Here is a 19,402-nt window from a genome sequence, read left to right on the forward strand (position 1 = left end):
CAATTTTTCATCAAATTTCGTACTTTTTGTTTTATTACCTTCAGAAAAAAAATTCTCTACCATTTCATAAGAAAAAATAACAAAATTATTTTTTGAAAATTCTTGGACCCTGGTCCACACTTTGAAATTTGGCCTCTGGACCCTGAAAGAGTTAAGTATGAGACGGGGAGCCAGGGATACCTACACCTGACTTCCTACAAATAAGTACTACTCGCCTCTCACTCTACATTAAGACTACAGATATTTTAAGGTAAGTAATGAATGTACTGTGTATGTATTATACTTTTTATTGTGTTTTTAATGCCTAGTTCTATTGTTAATTTAATATAATATAATATAGGGTGTTCGGGAGAGGGGTGGGATTAAATTTTGGGGAATCAAATTCAAAATGGGAATTGACACAGTTACTTTTTGCTGATGATACTGTGCTTATGGGAGATTCTAAAGAAAAACTGCAAAGGTTAGTGGATGAGTTTGGGAATGTGTGTAAAGGTAGAAAGTTGAAAGTGAACATAGAAAAGAGTAAGGTGATGAGGGTATCAAATGATTTAGATAAAGAAAAATTGGATATCAAATTGGGGAGGAGGAGTATGGAAGAAGTGAATGTTTTCAGATACTTGGGGGTTGACGTGTCGGCGGATGGATTTATGAAGGATGAGGTTAATCATAGAATAGATGAGGGAAAAAAAGTGAGTGGTGCGTTGAGGTATATGTGGAGTCAAAAAACGTTATCTATGGAGGCAAAGAAGGGAATGTATGAAAGTACAGTAGTACCAACACTCTTATATGGGTGTGAAGCTTGGGTGGTAAATGCAGCAGCGAGGAGACGGTTGGAGGCAGTGGAGATGTCCTGTTTAAGGGCAATGTGTGGTGTAAATATTATGCAGAAAATTCGGAGTGTGGAAATTAGGAAAAGGTGTGGAGTTAATAAAAGTATTAGTCAGAGGGCAGAAGAGGGGTTGTTGAGGTGGTTTGGTCATTTAGAGAGAATGGATCAAAGTAGAATGACATGGAAAGCATATAAATCTATAGGGGAAGGAAGGCAGGGTAGGGGTCGTCCTTGAAAGGGTTGGAGAGAGGGGGTAAAGGAGGTTTTGTGGGCGAGGGGCTTGGACTTCCAGCAAGCGTGCATGAGCGTGTTAGATAGGAGTGAATGGAGACGAATGGTACTTGGGACCTGACGATCTGTTGGAGTGTGAGCAGGGTAATATTTAGTGAAGGGATTCAGGGAAACCGGTTATTTTCATATAGTCGGACTTGAGTCCTGGAAATGGGAAGTACAATGCCTGCACTTTAAAGGAGGGGTTTGGGATATTGGCAGTTTGGAGGGATATGTCGTGTATCTTTATATGTATATGCTTCTGAACTGTTGTATTCTGAGCACCTCTGCAAAAACAGTGATAATGTGTGAGTGTGGTGAAAGTGTTGAATGATGATGAAAGTATTTTCTTTTTGGGGATTTTCTTTCTTTTTTTGGGTCACCCTGCCTCGGTGGGAGACAGCCGACTCCTTGAAAAAAAAAGAAAAAAAAAGTTAACGTAAACATTTATATGCATTTATAAACGGAAAAAATGGTGTTCTGCTTTTTGGCGATGTCTGATTTCCGGCAAAGGCCTGGAACCTAACCTGCCATATAAGTGGGGCCCTACTGCATAAACTTTTGGTACTGAATACCTTCCATTAATTTTATAAAATTTATAAAGTGTATATTGCATGGCTTCTTTCTCAGTCATTAACATATGTTGACTGAAAAAATAAGATGAGTATCCCTGTATTAAACCAAATTTTTGTCCTTAGTCTTGCAAGGAAATGATTGATCATCCTGGAGTGAAAAAATCATTTCATTAATGCTGTAAATGACTTGTAAAGTATCCATTAGTTTATTTTGCAGACTTGCCTAGTATTAAAGCATTATCCCAGTACTAGTGCTGTAGCCAATTTACCATGATCTCTTTTCTCTCCCTCCTTCCATGGGTTAAGTGGCAAGCACAAACACCAACACCACAACAATCCTGGACTAAAGAACTAAATACATACACTTCCACTGGATTTTCTGAAGTCATACAGACTCGCCTCTTCACAATAAAGCTGTAATAAACATTAGCTGATAAAATTATTAAATAGTTTTTTTTTTTTGGTGTCTGCCACTGATTATACAAACAAAGAGGGTAATAAGAAATTGCCCCAGTCTAAAAAGCAATCTGCATTTCACAGATACTACCAATCACCAGTATACTTATCATGTAACAAATTAATGTTCTTGCATGACCAGAGTAAAAAGGTTATAGTGGCATGATGAGTTATATATATATTTTGCATAACCTGTTTTATTATATTCATATCCATCAAAGTTTACTGTATTACTGTACAGTGGAACCTCAAAAATCGAACTGCTCCCAACACGATCAATTATGTAAGTGTATTTTTGTAAGTGCTTTTATAAGTGTATTTTTGAGGGTCTGAAATGGACTAATCTAATTTACATTATTCCTGATGGGAATAAATTCATTCGGTAAAGGCACTTGAACAGCCTTCTGGACTGAAGAAAGTTCGATATTTGAGGTTCCACTGTACATCTTAGAAAATCATTTCTAGTGTTCAACAATTTTCAAGTAGAGCTTTTGGATTCATTCACCTTATGACATCACTTTTGTAGTATAACTCTAGCAACACAAGAGAAGAAGAATTCTATGGGAAGTTAACAATTTCTAACTTTTAATCAAAGCTTCAATACATTTTTGTCAAAACATAGTTGATCACTAAGCATATACTACTATTACAGTGGACCAATAAAAATACTAATTAGTCCTGTCAACTTAATTACATACAAACTTACCATTAAACTGAAAAAGTATTTATTAACTTTTGTTTGATGTAAACTGCTTAATTTATATTTAAAACAAATTAAGCTCAAATTTGCCACATTTCACAACTCTTTTTCAAAATCTCTCCTCACAATTAAATATGCTAATGCGGATTTTCTCGAAGTTACCTACAATATCATTCTAAAATACCAGTCATTTCCATGTTTTCTGCAGTAAACTAAACATTAAACCACTTTAATACTGGTTCAGTTTATATAACTAAGAATATATGAAATACAGTAACTAACTTAAACATTAAAATTTAAGTGTCTTAAAATAAAAATATACTATTATAGTAGACCATCGTTTAACACGGTTTTGTCTTGCATGTTTTGTATATAGCACGACCGAAGAATTGCAGCATATTTTTGTTTAACACTTCGTAAAATTAGTTTAAAACAGCTGCGGTTGAGGGAGGGGAAAAAATTTTGAGAGCTTGGTCGCCCAGCAGGCGACCGGGTCTCCCCTGCGCAATGGCGGGAGAGACCCACCGCTGTCCCCCGCCAGCCACACCCTCCCCTTCAGTTCGGTTCATATGCGTGTAGGACAACGATACTCTGAAAGCTCATGTTTATTTACATACATATTTCCTTATTTTCATTGTCATTTGTTAAATCTGCCAAGCAATCATGGCACCCAGTAAGCATATAAGTGTTCCCGCAAGTGACAAGAAAAGGTTTAAGCGTTCAAGTCTAGGAATTACGAAGAAAATCATGATACTTGATAAGCTTAAGAGTGGCTCATGTGTGGTGGATATAGTGAGGGCCTATGGCTTTAATGAAGCGTCAGTTAGTACAATTAAAAAGAAAGAGGCGAATGTACAAGCTTGTAGTTGTTTATAGCAGTGTGTGATAAGGAAGGCCTGAAAAAGAGTGTGTGTTTAGCACAGGCTGGTTCCACAACTTTAAGTTGCATAATAAGTTACATAATAATAAGTTTTCTGGTGAAAGTGCTTCAGCTGATCATACAGCAGCAAGTAATTTCCCTGCTGAATTGCAGGAAATTATTTCTGAAGGTGGCTATGAGCCACATCAAGTGTATGATGCTGACGAGACGAGAATTTTTTGGGAAAAAAAATGCCATCACGAACTTATATCACTCAGCAAGAGAAAAGTGCACCAGGCTTCAAGACAGCAAAGGATCGCTCCACCTTGTTCCTTTGTGGTAATGTGTCAGATGATATCAAGTGTAAGCCCATGGTTATTTACCGCTCTAAGAATCCTCATGCTTTGATAGGTAATTTGGAGGTCAAACCAGTCAGCATAGATGACAGAGGAAATACTATTGATTGACTGGTTTAAGCATTACTGTATTCATGAAGTCAAGTTTTACCTTCACATCAAGAACCTTGCTTTCAAGGCTCTCTTCATTCTTGATAATTCATATACTCATCCACAAGCTTTGCTGGATGTGACCCCTTATGTAAAAGTTGTATTTTTACCTCCAAATACAACATCTCTAATACAACCACTGAATCGGGGAGTTATTAAGTCATTCAATTGTAACTACACAAAAAAGTCATAAAAAAACTAGCTGCACCAATGGACTCTGACTCCAACCCGGCAGTACCAAGTTTCTGGAATAAATTTAACATTGCAGATGCCATCAGCTATGCTAGAAGTGCATGGAATGAAGTGCCCCAATCAACATTAAATGCAGGCTGGGGAAAGTTATGTCCTTCTGTAGGTAATTCTTTCACTGGTTTTCCCTTGCCTGAGAGTCAAATTCAAGAAGTTGTTCAGCTGGCAAGGAGATTACCAGGTGATGGTTTTGAAGATATGAATGAAGATGTGAATGAGCTCTTAGAAGATAATGATGATGAAGACAGGAGTCCAGAGGAAATGTTAGCAGAGCTCGATGCACAGATATAAGGGAGGGAGATAACAAAAGAAGATGAAGAAGAACCTGAAGAAAAATAGTAAAAATTGCAGCAGTTATGTGAGCAGTTCCATGCTGCTGCTAAGCTAGCAGACTTTTCACCAAAGAGGACCCTGACAAATCTAGAAGCGCTTTGAAATGGGGTCTAGACCAGCTGATGATGCCTTACCGTTAGCTGCATAATGTACTGCAGGGTAAAAGAGCCCAGAGATCCATTACAGAATTTATGCACACTCCAATACAACCATCGACTTCAGTACCAGAACCTCTACCATCCACTTCTGCCGACAACCAACAACCATCCACCTCAGCCCAGTAGGGGCCACACCATCCATATCCACTATCTTCACAATCATCCACATACACCATTACCCACAATTTAAGGTAAGAAATACTATTACGTATTTCTATTGCATTTGTAGTCTTAAGCAGTAATATATCACAACAATGCACTACAATTACATATTCACTTTTATTTTGTAAGATCTGTTGGTCTAAAAAAAAAGTTGTTTGGCTTTTTGGGGACTTCCAGGAACTTAACCCTATTTTTCCCATAAGTTCTTCAGTTTATCTAACTCGGTTTTGTCTAACACAGAGTTTTCAGGACCATACCTACCGTGTTAAATGACAGTCTACTGTATATCACATATTTAGTATCTGCGCATTTGTAAAATTTATCAATTTAATCAACTAACCTCAGATCCTCTTGCAAGTTCAGCTTCGTAAGTGAGGTAGTTCAATGTTGCAACATAGTAGCCTTCTTCAGGAATGTCACAACGACGACCAGAAACATGTGGGCGACACCTTGAAATAGTTTAAGAATCATCAATTGATGAAGTGTCTTCAATTATATGAAATAATATACAAGTGTACAATTTTATGGAGTGTAAGAAATGCACAGAAAAGCTCATTTCTTCAGCCACTCTGCCTTGTGGCTTTCTCCCTTTTTCTCTCACTCACATAATTGTTTAAAGTGGACTCAATTGTTGTCTAAACTTTCATACCCAAATTTTGGGTTAATTGTAAAATGAAATAAAGTTACGTATTTTTTTTTATTTTGCATGAGAACTAACAGAGCAACCAACCTTCTTAAAATTTATGTACTAAGCAAATTAACCCTTTCAGGGTCGGTCCCGTTGTACCATGGCTTTGCAGCCAGTGTTGGTCCCGTAGAGCAATGCCATGAGTTCAGCTCGTACAGATAAGCTGTGAGCAGTAAATCTGGGTCTAGATACAAGAGAATGTGTCTATACAATAAGTGTGTGCCATATAAAAAAAAAATCCTGCAGCACAGTGCATAACAAGAAAAAAAAAACTGACTATTTTTGGTTTAAAACAGCTACTTTGCAATGTATTTTCATATGGTTTTTATGGTTGTATCCTCGGTTTCTTGATCTCATTTGACAGAATGGAAGTTTTTTTTTTTTTCAACAAGTCGGCCGTCATCCACCGAGGCAGGGTGCCCCAAAAAGAAAGAAAATCCCCAAAAAGAAAATACTTTCATCATCATTCAACACTTTCACCTCACTCATACATAATCACTGTCTGCAGAGGTGCCCAGATACAACAGTTTAGAAGCATATATAAAGATATACAGTGGACCCTCGGCTAACGAACGCATCGCATAACATTAAATCCGCCCAACGAAGCATTTGAGCATAAAAATTTTGGCCTGGCTAACAATAAAAAACTCGCCCAATATGATTCATCCCAAACCTGTCCGTCCAGCCTGAGCGCCTCAGCTGCTCTACCGTCATTGTTTACAAGCCAGGGTGGCCGGTTTCATGCATACATTCGATACATTTTGTATTATTCCATTGTTTAGAGTGCTTGTAACGGCTAAATAAGCCACCATGGGCCCAAAGAAAACTTCTAGTGCCAACCCTGTGGTAAAAAGGGTGAGAAATACTAATGAAATACTATCATACCACGGTCAGCTGTTGCTGCACCACCGTCAGCTGTTGCTGCATCACCATCACCTGTACTACTCGAAAATGTGGAGACTGTTGTTGGTGTGACTTAACGAGAAACAATTACCAAGAAACAATTAACCCCAGAGGGTTAGCCACCCAGGATAACCCAAGAAAGTCAGTGAGTCATCAAGGACTGTCTAATTTATCTCCATTGGGGTCCTTAATCTTGTCCCCCAGGATGCGGCCCACACCAGTCGACTAACACCCAGGTGAACAGGAAAAAATGACTGGAACTAGTGCTCACATTGGTGAATTTAAGGCCAGCAAAGATAGGTTTGAGAGATTTAAGAATTGTAGTGGCATACACAGTGTGATAAGGCATGGCGAAGCTGAAAAATTCCAACCCCAACAAGTGTTCAATTGTGACGAAACAGGCTTGTTCTGGAAGAAAATGCCAAACAGGACCTACATTACTCAGGAGATAAAGGCACTCCTAGGACACAAGCCTATGAAAGACAAGCTAACTTTCTTGTTTTGTTGTAATGCTAGTGGGGATTGCAAAGTGAAGCCTTTACTCATGTAACTCTCTGAAAATCCCAGAGTGTTTAAGAAAAACAGTGTCTCATCACTCATCAATACTCTTCAATAAAAGTAAGTGTCATTTTCACATTTATTTATATAGTTAGTGTGCATGTCTCACTGTTTTCTGTGTAGGGAAATGTATACTTCATAAAAAAAATAAATTTTTTTTAATATTTTTGGCTGTCTGGAAAGAATTAATTGGATTTCCATTACAGTGGACCCCTGGTTAACGATATTTTTTCACTCCAGAAGTATGTTCAGGTGCCAGTACTGACCGAATTTGTTCCCATAAGGAATATTGTGAAGTAGATTAGTCCATTTCAGACCCCCAAACATACACGTACAAACGCACTTACATAAATACACTTACATAATTGGTCGCATTCGGAGGTGATCGTTATGCGAGGGTCCACTGTATTTCTTATGGGGAAAATTATTTCGGCTAACGATAATTTCGTCTAACAATGAGCTCTCGGGAACAGATTAATATCGTTAGCCGATGGTCCACTGCATAATATTTCCCTCCAAACTGCCAATATCCCAAACCCCTCCTTTAAAGTGCAGGCATTGTACTTCCCATTTCCAGTACTCAAGTCTGACTATATAAAAATAACTGGTTTCCCTGAATCCCTTCACTAAATATTACCCTGCTCACACTCCAACACCTCGTCAGGTCCCAAAACCCATTCGTCTCCATTCACTCCTATCTAACACGCTCACACACGCTTGCTGGAAGTCCAAGCCCCTCACCCACAAAACCTCCTTTACCCTCTCCCTCCAACCTTTTCGAGGACAACCCCTACCACGCTTTCCTTCCACTACACATTTATACGCTCTCCATGTCATTCTACTTTGACTCATTCTCTCTAAATGACCAAACCACCTCAACAACCCCTCTTCAGCCCTCTGACTAATACTTTTATTAACTCCACACCTTCTCCTAATTTCCACACTTCAAATTCTCTACATGATATTTACACCACACATTGCCCTTAGACAGGACATCTCCACTGCCTCCAACTGCCTCCTCACTGCAGCATTTACAACCCAAGCTTCACACTCTTATAAGAGTGTTGGTACCACTATACTTTCATACATTCCCTTCTTTGCCTCCATAGATAATGTTTTTTGTCTCCATATATACCTCAGTGCACCACTCCATTTTTCCTTCATCAATTCTATGGTTAACCTCATCCTCCATAAACCCACCCACTGACACATCAACTCCCAAATATCTGAAAACATTCACTTCTTCCATACTCCCTCTCTCCAACATGATATCCATTTTTCTTTATCTAAATCATTTGATACCCTCATCACCTTACTCTTATCTATGTTCACTTTCAACTTTCTACCTTTACACACCCTCCCAAACTCGTCCAATAACCTTTGCAACTTTTCTTTAGTATCTCCCATAAGCACAGCATCATCAGCAAAAAGTAACAATGTCAACTCCCATTTTGTATTTGATTCCCCATAATTTAATCTCACCCCTCTCCCCAACACCCTAGTATTTACCTCCTTCACAACCCCATCTATAAATATATTAAACAATCATGATGACATTACACATCCCTGTTTAAGACCTACTTTTACTGGTAAGTAATCTCCTCTCCTACACAACCTAACCTGAGTCTCACTATCCTCATAAAAACTCTTTACAGCATTTAGTAACTTACTACCTACAGGTCTCCCTCAACATTCACGTTTTCAACTTCCGCGGGCTTCACACATTCGCGAATTACCAACCGCCAAAAACCCAGCCTCCAAATTCCCAGCCGCCAAATCATATTTAAGTTTCCTGCCACCTGCGAGTCCCTACTACCCTCCCTCCGACCCCCCCAACTGGCAGCCAGCCCTCCCACCAGTGTGGTGAGTGTTTTGTTTGTTCATTATTTGCTATTAAACTACAGTATAAATAATGTAAACCCATTCATGATTGCATATTGGAATGACTATTCGGACAGGTATTGGACGGTGACATCATGTGTTGACTCTTGAACACAGCAAAGAATCAAACATTTCTGCTACTGCTAATAATAACAATAGTAGTAGTAATAATAATAATAATAATAATAATAATAATAAATACGATAGAACTGAAGAAGGAAATTGTACAAAAATACGAAGGAGTGGTTGACACATCGTCAGTGTGGCTTTGTTTATGCTGGAGTGAGCATTAGTCTCCTTGCTCTTCCAAACATTTCACAATAATTCATTGTGTTTGATGCTTGTAGATTGAGTGCGACTGGAGTGGTAGAGGTAGTGGTTGGGGAAGCAGTTGAGGCAGTGGGTGAGGCAGTGGGTGAGGCAGCGGTTGAGGCAGTGGGTGAGCAGCAGTTGAGGCAGTGGGTTAGGTAGTGGGTGAAACAGTGGGTGAAACAGTGGGTGAGGCAGTGGGTGAGGCAGCAGTTGAGGCAGTGGGTGAGGCAGTGGTTGAGGTAGTGGGTGAGGCAGTGGTTGAGGCACTGGTAGAGGCAGCAGTTGAGGCACTGGTAGAGGCAGCAGTTGAGGCAATGGTAGAGGCAGCAGTTGAGGCAGTGGTATTTAATAACATGTTATAAATAATAATAATACATATTACTAATAACATGCATTATTATTATTATTATTAAATGTTATTAGTTTTTTTTTTTTCAACAAGTCGGCCGTCTCCCACCGAGGCAGGGTGACCCAAAAAAGAAAGAAAATCCCCAAAAAGAAAATACTTTCATCATCATTCAACACTTTCACCACACTCACACATTATATCACTGCTTTTGCAGAGGTGCTCAGAACACAACAGCTTAGAAGCATATACATATAAAGATACACAACATATCCCTCCAAACTGCCAATATCCCAAACCCCTCCTTTAAAGTGCAGGCATTGTACTTCCCATTTCCAGGACTCAAGTCCGACTATATGAACATAACCGGTTTCCCTGAATCCCTTCACTAAATATTACCCTGCTCACACTCCAACAGATCGTCAGGTCCCAAGTATCATTCGCCTCCATTCACTCCTATCTAACACGCTCATGCACGCTTGCTGGAAGTCCAAGCCCCTAGCCCACAAAACCTCCTTTACCCCCTCTTTCCAACCCTTTCGAGGAGGACCCCTACCCCTCCTTCCTTCCCCTATAGATTTATATGCTTTCCATGTCATTCTACTTTGATCCATTCTCTCTAAATGACCAAACCACCTCAACAACCCCTCTTCTGCCCTCTGACTAATGCTTTTATTAACTCCACACCTTCTAATTTCCACACTCCGAATTTTCTGCATAATATTTACACCACACATTGCCCTTAGACAGGACATCTCCACTGCCTCCAACCGTCTCCTTGCTGCTGCATTTACCACCCAAGCTTCACATCCATATAAGTGTTGGTACTATTATACTTTCATACATTCCCTTCTTTGCCTCCATAGATAACGTTTTTTGACTCCACATGTACCTCAACGCACCACTCACCTTTTTTCCCTCATCAATTCTATGATTAACCTCATCCTTCATAAATCCATCCGCCGACACGTCAACTCCCAAGTATCTGAAAACATTCACTTCTTCCATACTCCTCCTCCCCAATTTGATATCCAATTTTTCTTTATCTAAATCATTTGATACCCTCATCACCTTACTCTTTTCTATGTTCACTTTCAACTTTCTACCTTTACACACATTCTCAAACTCATCCACTAACCTTTGCAATTTTTCTTTAGAATTTCCTATAAGCACAGTATCATCAGCGAAAAGTAACTGTCAATTCCCATTTTGAATTTGATTCCCCATAATTTAATCCCACCCCTCTCCCGAACACCCTAGCATTTACTTCTTTTACAACCCCATCTATAAATATATTAAACAACCATGGTGACATTACACATCCCTGTCTAAGACCTACTTTTACCAGGAAGTATTCTCCCTCTCTTCTACACACCCTAACCTGAGCCTCACTATCCTCATAAAAGCTCTTTACAGCATTTAGTAACTTACCACCTATTCCATATACTTGCAACATCTGCCACATTGCTCCTCTATCCACTCTATCATATGCCTTTTCTAAATCCATAAATGCAATAAAAACTTCCCTACCTTTATCTAAATACTGTTCACATATGCTTCAATGTAAACACTTTATCTACACATCCCCTACCCACTCTGAAGCCTCCTTGCTCATCCGCAATCCTACATTCTGTCTTACCTCTAATTCTTTCAATTATAACTCTACCGTATACTTTTCCTGGTATACTCAGTAAACTTATTCCTCCATAATTTTTACAATCTCTTTTGTCCCCTTTCCCTTTATATAAAGGGACTACATATGCTCTCCGCCAATCCCTAGGTACCTTCCCCTCTTTCAAACATTTATTAAACAAAAGTACCAACCACTCCAACACTATATCCCCCCCTGCTTTTAACATTTCTGTCATGATCCCATCAGTTCCAGCTGCTTTACCCCCTTTCATTCTACGTAATGCCTCACGTATCTCCACCACACTTACATTCTGCTCTTCTTCACTCCTAAAAGATGGTATACCTCCCTGGCCAGTGCATGAAATTACCGCCTCCCTTTCTTCCTTAACATTTAAAAGTTCCTGAAAATATTCTCGCCATCTACCTAATACCTCCCTCTCCCCATCTACTAACTCCTCTACTCTGTTTTTAACTGACAAATCCATACTTTCCCTAGGCTTTCTTAACTTGTTTAACTCACTCCAAAATTTTTTCTTATTTTCATTAAAATTTCTTGACAGTGCCTCTCCCACTCTTTCAACTGCTCTCCTTTTGCACTCTCTCACCACTCTCTTCACCTTTCTTTTACTCTCCATATACGTACTCTGCTCTTCTTATAACACTTCTGCTTTGTAAAAACCTCTCGTAAGCTACTTTTTTCTCTTTTATCACACCCTTTACTTCATCATTCCACCAATCACTCCTCTTTCCTCCTGCCCCCACCCTCCTATAACCACAAACTTCTGCCCCACATTCTAATACTGCATTTTTCAAACTATTCCAACCCTCTTCAACCCCCCCACTACTCATCTTTGCACTAGCCCACCTTTCTGCCAATAGTTGCTTGTATCTCACCCGAACTTCCTCCTCCCTTAGTTTATACACTTTCACCTCCCTCTTGCTTGTTGTTGCCATTTTCCTCTTTTCCCATCTACCTCTTACTCTAACTGTAGCTACAACTAAATAATGATCCGATATATCAGTTGCCCCTCTATAAACATGTACATCCTGGAGCCTACCCATCAACCTTTTATCCACCAATACATAATCTAACAAACTACTTTCATTACGTGCTACATCATACCTTGTATATTTATTTATTCTCTTTTTTTTTCATAAAATATGTATTACTTATTACCAAATTTCTTTCTACACATAGCTCAATTAAAGGCTCCCCATTTACATTTACCCCTGGCACCCCAAATTTACCTACTACTCCCTCTATAACATTTTTACCCACTTTAGCATTGAAATCTCCAACCACCATTACTCTCACACTTGATTCAAAACTCCCCATGCATTCACTCAACATTTCCCAGAATCTCTCTCTCTCCTCTACACTTCTCTCTTCTCCAGGTGCATACACACTTACTATAACCCACTTTTCACATCCAATCTTTATTTTACTCCACATAATCCTTGAATTTATACATTTGTAGTCCCTCTTTTCCTGCCATAGCTTATCCTTCAACATTATTGCTACTCCTTCTTTAGCTCTAACTCTATTTGAAACCCCCTGACCTAATCCCATTTATTCCTCTCCATTGAAACTCTCCCACCCCCTTCAGCTTTGTTTCACTTAAAGCCAGGACATCCAGTTTCTTCTCATTCATAACATCCACAATCATCTTTCTTATCATTTGCACAACATCCACGCACATTCAGACTTCCCACTTTGACAATTTTCTTCTTCTTATTCTTTTTAGTAATCTTTACAGGAAAAGGGGTTACTAGCCCATTGTTCCCGGCATTTTAGTTGACTTTTACAACACGCATGGCTTACGGAGGAAAGATTCTTATTCCACTTCCCCATGGATATAAAAGGAAAAGTAATAAGACCAAGAACTATTAAGATAAAATCAAAGAAAACTCAGATGAGTGTGTATAAATAAACGTGTACATGTATATGTAGTGTGACCTAAGTGTAAGTAGAAGTAGCAAGACATGCCTGTAATCTTGCATATTTATGAGACAGACAAAAGACACCAGCAATCCTACCATCATGTAAAACAATTACAAGCTTTCATTTTACACTCACTTGGCAGGACGGTAGTACCTCCCTGGGTGGTTGCTGTCTACCAACCTACTACCTTATTAGTAATATGTATTATTATTATTTATAACATGTTATTAAATACCACTGCCTCAACTGTTGCCTCTACCATTGCCTCAACTGCTGCCTCTACCAGTGCCTCAACTGCTGCCTCACCCACTACCTCAACCACTGCCTCACCCACTGCCTCAACCACTGCCTCAGCCACTGCCTCAACCACTGCCTCACCCACTGCCTCAACCACTGCCTCACCCACTGCCTCAACCACTGCCTCACCCACTGCCTCACCCACTGCCTCAACCGCTTCCCCAACCACTGCCTCTACCACTCCAGTAGCACTCAATCTACAAGCACCAAACACAATGAATTATTGTGAAATGTTTGGAAGAGCAAGGAGACTAATGCTCACTCCAGCATAAACAAAGCCACACTGACGATGTGTCAACCACTCCTTCGTATTTTTGTATAATTTCCTTCTTCAATTCTATCGTATTTATTATTATTATAATTTATTATTATTATTAGTAGTATTATTACTACTACTACTATTGTTATTATTAGCAGTAGCAGAAATGTTTGATTCTTTGCTGTGTTCAAGAGTCAACACATGATGTCACCGTCCAATACCCGTCCGAATAGACATTCCAATATGCAATCATGAATTGGTTTACATTATTTATACTGTAGTTTAATAGCAAATAATGAACAAACAAAACACTCACCACACTGGTGGGAGGGCTGGCTGCCAGTTGGGGGGGGGGTTGGAGGGAGGGTAGTAGGAACTCGCAGCGGTCGAGGAAGTGGAGGCAGTGGTATTTAATAACATACTTGTTATTAAACCATAACATGTATGTATTTAGTACAATTTACGACATTTTCATGTATTTTATGATTGTTTATGGTTCAACAAGTTAAGGAAGAAGTATTGTATTATATTTCCCTACAATATATTGGGGCACCAAACATTCGCGATTTTTCAACATTCACGAGGCTCTTGATCCCCTAACCCTCGCGAATGTTGAAGGAGATCTGTATTCCATATACATGCAACATCAGCCACATTGTTCCCCTATCCATTCTATCATATGACTTTTCTAAAACCATAAATGCAACGAAAACTTCCTTACCTTTATCTAAATACTGTTCACATATATGCCTCAATGTAAACACTTAACCCTTAAACTGTCCAAACGTAGATCTATGTTCACTCGCGTGGCGCTCAAAATATTTTGAAAAATAAAAAAATCTTTTTTTTTTTTCTTTTAAAATGTAGAGCACATTTTTCTACATGTTATAGGATAAAAAAATTTTTTTAGGGTCAGTACTTACTGAGATATAAGACCGTGAAGTTGGCTCTGGATGCTCACCTGTCGGCAACATCGACTCCTGCTGCTTGCAGAAGTGTTGCCGATATACTTTTTTTTTCTCGTTTTTATTTTAATTTATATATTTTTTATGTTCTGATAATTACAATTTATAATAGTTCTTGTAATTTCATAGCCAGTCTTTGTTCTGACACTAATATTAGGTAATGAAATAGTGCTCAAATAGTCACAATCACATTGACAGGTGAACATTTACACCTGCCTGGGTTATTTACTATTGTCTAGAAATATATACAAAGTATTTATAGGTCCTAGCAATGTTTTAGATACCCTGGCATATACCTTGAAGCATGGTCTTATGAAAAGCTTCCCTATACTGTTGACAGCCCAGTGGCATTTGATAAATGCCCACTGCTCCAGCTAACCCTCGCTGTATTTGTTATCAATGTTACACATAAACATGTCTTTTGTCTCTGTCTATTTATCTGTCTGTCTGTCTATCTGCCTGCCTATCTGTCTATCTGCCTGCCTGTAAGTCTGTCTCTGTTTATGTGTCTTTCTGTCTGCCTGGAGTATATGTATATCACACTCCTTGAAGAATTGTTTTATGACATCTGTTATCAGCTCGGCGACATTTGATAAATGGGCGCTAGGGGAACCCTGGCTTTATTTGTTGTCACTGATACACAGAAACATGTTTCTGTCTATCTGTCTATCTTTGCCTGGAATTTTTGGGTTATCCTAGGTAATTTACACTATAATAACTGTACTTGTGTACATGGGAGAAAAAGATATAGATAGACAGAGATATAGAGATATAGACAGAGAAACAGCCAGAGACAGCCAAAGCAAGCCAGCTGGCCAGCCTGCCCAATACATAAGAACATAAGAAAGAAGGAAGACTGCAGCAGGCCTACTGGCCCATCCAAGGCAGGTACATGTCACCCTCCCCCCTGGCTTAGACCAATGACCCACCTAGTCAGGTCACATCCACTGAAGGAAGGAGCATGACATCAGACCTAGTAGCACAAACTAGTCAGGTCCAACTCACACCCACCCACACTCATTCATGTATTTATCTAACCTGTTTTTACTTTCCTCTTAAAATGGGAGTGTTAATGCGACATGGCATCAGTGAATCCCTGGTGTTTGCCATGCTATTTGCTCTAGCTGGCACTTAATTGAACTGGCGCTCCCACAAGGTACTAAGTGCTCCCAGATTTTTTAATAGTGCGCACACTAGTGCACAGACCCATTCTTTCATGTCTAGGCGACTCAAGCCTATTGTGCCAAATTTGAAGGAATGAAAAATAAAACGATCTACGTTTGGTCAGTTTAAGGGTTAATTTACACATCCCCTACCCACTGTAAAGCCTCCTTGCTCATCTGCAAACCTGCTCTCTGTCTTACCTCTAATTCTCTCAATAATAACCCTACTGTACACTTTTCCTGGTATACTTAGTAAACTTACTCCCCTATAATTTTTACAATCTCTTTTGTCCCCCTTCCCTTTATATAAAGGAACTATACATGCTCTCTGCCAATCCCTAGGTACCTTCCCCTCTTTCATACAATTATTAAACAAAAATACCAACCACTAACACTATATCTTCCCCTGCTTTTAACATTTCTGTCATGATCCCATCAGTTCCAGCTGCTTTACCCCCTTTCATTCTATGTAATGCCTCACGCACCTCCCCCACACTCACATCCTGCTCTTCTCCACTCCTAAAAGATGTTATACCTCCCTGGCCAGTGCATGAAATTACCACCTCTCTTCATTGACATTTTAAAATATTCCCACCATCTACCCAATATCTCCAGCTCCCCCTCTATTAACTCCTCTACTCTGTTTTTAACTGACAAATCCATTTGTTCCCTAGGTTTTCTTAACCTGTTTATCACATTCCAAATTTTTTTTTATTTTCTACAAAGATTCTTGACAGTGCCTCTCCCACTCTATCATCTCCTCTCCTTTTGCACTCTCTCACTACTCTCTTCACCTTTCTTTTACTCTCCATATACTCTGCTCTTCTTATAACACTTCTGCTTTGTAAAAACATCTCATAAGCTATCTTTTTCTCTTTTATCACACCCTTTACTTCATCATTCCACCAATCACTCCTCTTTCCTCCTGCACCCACCCTTATATAACCAAAAACTTCTGCCCCACATTCTAATACTGCATTTTTAAAACTATTCCAACCCTCTTCAACTCCCCCCCCCACTACTCATATTTGCACTAGCTCACCTTTCTGCCAATAGTTGCTTATATCTCACCCTAACTTCCTCTTCCCTTAGTTTATACACTTTCACATCTTTCTTACTTGCTGTTGCCATTTTCCTTTTGTCCCATCTACCTCTTACTCTAACTGTTGCTACGAGTAAATAATGATCCTATATATCAGTTGCCCTTCAATAAACATGTACATCCTGAAGCCTACCCATCAACCTTTTATCCGCCAATACATAATCCAACGAACTACTTTCATTACGTGCTATATCATACCTTGTATACTTATTTATCCTCTTTTTCATAAAATATGTATTACTTATTACGAAACCCCTTTCTACACATAGTTCAATTAAAGGCTCCCCATTTTCATTTACCCCTGGCATTCCAAATTTACCTACTACTCCCTCCACAACATTTTTACCCACTTAAGCATTGAGATCCACAACCACAAGTACACTCTCTCTAGGTTCAAAACTCCCCATGCACTCACTCAACATTTCCCAAAATCTCTCTTTCTCTCCTCTCCACTTCTCTCTTCTCCAGGTGCATAAATGCTTACTATAACCCACTTTTCACATTCAATGCTTATTTTACTCCACATAATCCTTGAATTTATACATTTATATTCCTTCTTTTCCTGCCATAACTCATCCTTCAACATTTTTGCTACTCCTTCTTTAGCTCTAACTCTATTTGAAACCCCTGACTTAATCCTATTTATTTCTCCCCACTGAAACTCTCCAACACCCTTCAGCTTTGTTTCACTTAAAGCCAGGGCATCCAGCTTCTCACACATAACATCCACAATCATCTTTTTCTTTTCATTCGCACAACATCCACACACATTCAAACAACCTACTTTGATGGTTTTCTTCTTTTTCTTTTTAGTAAGCTATATGGGGAAAGAGGTTACTAGCCCATTGTGCCTGGCATTTTAGTTGACTTTTAAAACACGCATGGCTTACGGAGGAAAGATTCTTATTCCACTTCCCCATGGATATAAAAGGAAAAGCAATAAGAACAAGAACTATTAAGACAAAATCAAAGAAAACTGAGATGAGTGTGTATACATAAATGTTTAGATGTATGTGTAATGTGACCTAAGTGTAAGTAGAAGTAGCAAGATGTACCTGAAATCTTGCTTTTTTATGAGACAGAAAACAGACACCAGCAACCCTACCATCATGTAAAACAAATACAAGCTTCCTTTTTACACTCATCTGGCAGGACGGTAGTACCTCCCTGGGTGGTTGCTGTCTACCAACCTAATACCTATAAGAATGAAAGATATATTACAGAAATAGAGAAGATTTTGACTGGTTTCATTACTGAAAGTAGACTGAAACTGAGCTCAAAGTAACAGAAATGTTCAATTTCTGCCCATATTCCAGAGTACACAGATGTCACTTGTCCAATACACATCAAACTGGCCAGTCTAATATACATTTAGGAATGCATTGACATTATTTATATAATTACCACAATAATGCAGTTGTCTGCATAACAATAAATCTTCTATTTTTTATGTGAATAAAAAGTCAAAATGGAAAGCAAACATAATATAAGAGGGGCCTGGAGATGTGACTAATGAACAGAGAAATTTTGCAACCCTGAAAGCAAGTTTGAGAGCAGGGGTTGCAACCCTGAAATTGTTAAAAATGCCTCAATTTATCTAACCTAAGATTTTACATAACTACATTTCACTGTTCATTACTAAGTTTAGTTTTTTTTTTAAGGTCGCCCTGCCTCAGTGAGATACAGCTGGTTTATTGAAAAAAAAAAATCATTGTTCATAGAGTGAGGTTTAAGATACAGTACATACCTGCTTATTTAACAAGCAAACCACTATTAATTACACTACAGTACTTTAAAACATGTACCATCCTCTTTAGCCATGGCAGAAATCACAATATGGAAAGTTCTGTGATAAAATAAAAGGTCTAATATGCAGCCACACATTACTTACTTGCACTGGCCACTGATAACATCACAGTTGTTGTCAAGTGAGCCTCCTCTGTCACAATTGCATGGTTGACAACCATCTGGGTGCTCTGAGAGCCCATAATGTTGTGGCAAGCACTGATTACAGTCTCTTCCAGTCACAAAACGCTTACAGGAGCATTCCCCAGTTAGGACATTGCAGCCCAAGTTATTCACAGTACCAAGGAGATCACATGAACAAGCTGAAGAAAAGAATTTTGAAGGTTTTATTTTTCATTAAAGAATATAATAAATCCTTAGAATTTCCAATATTGATATTGATCATTGTACAGAATAACTGAGAAAGCAAGGTGGAATATTTAATTTTGTTTTAATTCCTTATTAATAAATT

At 38.9% G+C, this 19,402-nt stretch overlaps 1 protein-coding gene across 10 annotated transcripts in view; it reads right to left on the reverse strand.

Moving 5' to 3' along the window:
• Window positions 1-19,402, reverse strand: part of LanB1 (laminin subunit beta-1) — a 229,242-nt gene that overhangs the window by 127,578 nt on the left and 82,262 nt on the right. For 7 of the 10 annotated variants that reach the window (XM_070094540.1, XM_070094536.1, XM_070094534.1 and 4 more), the window contains 3 exons: window positions 19,037-19,253; window positions 5,438-5,546; window positions 2,038-2,088 (listed from right to left, as the gene is read on the reverse strand). In XM_070094540.1, the coding sequence (XP_069950641.1) occupies window positions 2,038-2,088; window positions 5,438-5,546; window positions 19,037-19,253 (377 nt within the window). The remainder of the gene's footprint in view (window positions 1-2,037; window positions 2,089-5,437; window positions 5,547-19,036; window positions 19,254-19,402) is intronic. The other 3 variants (XM_070094535.1, XM_070094538.1, XM_070094537.1) reach the window with 1 other exon arrangement.

The sequence above is a fragment of the Cherax quadricarinatus genome, chromosome 46 (genome assembly GCF_038502225.1).
Source record: "Cherax quadricarinatus isolate ZL_2023a chromosome 46, ASM3850222v1, whole genome shotgun sequence".
NCBI lineage: Eukaryota > Metazoa > Arthropoda > Malacostraca > Decapoda > Parastacidae > Cherax > Cherax quadricarinatus.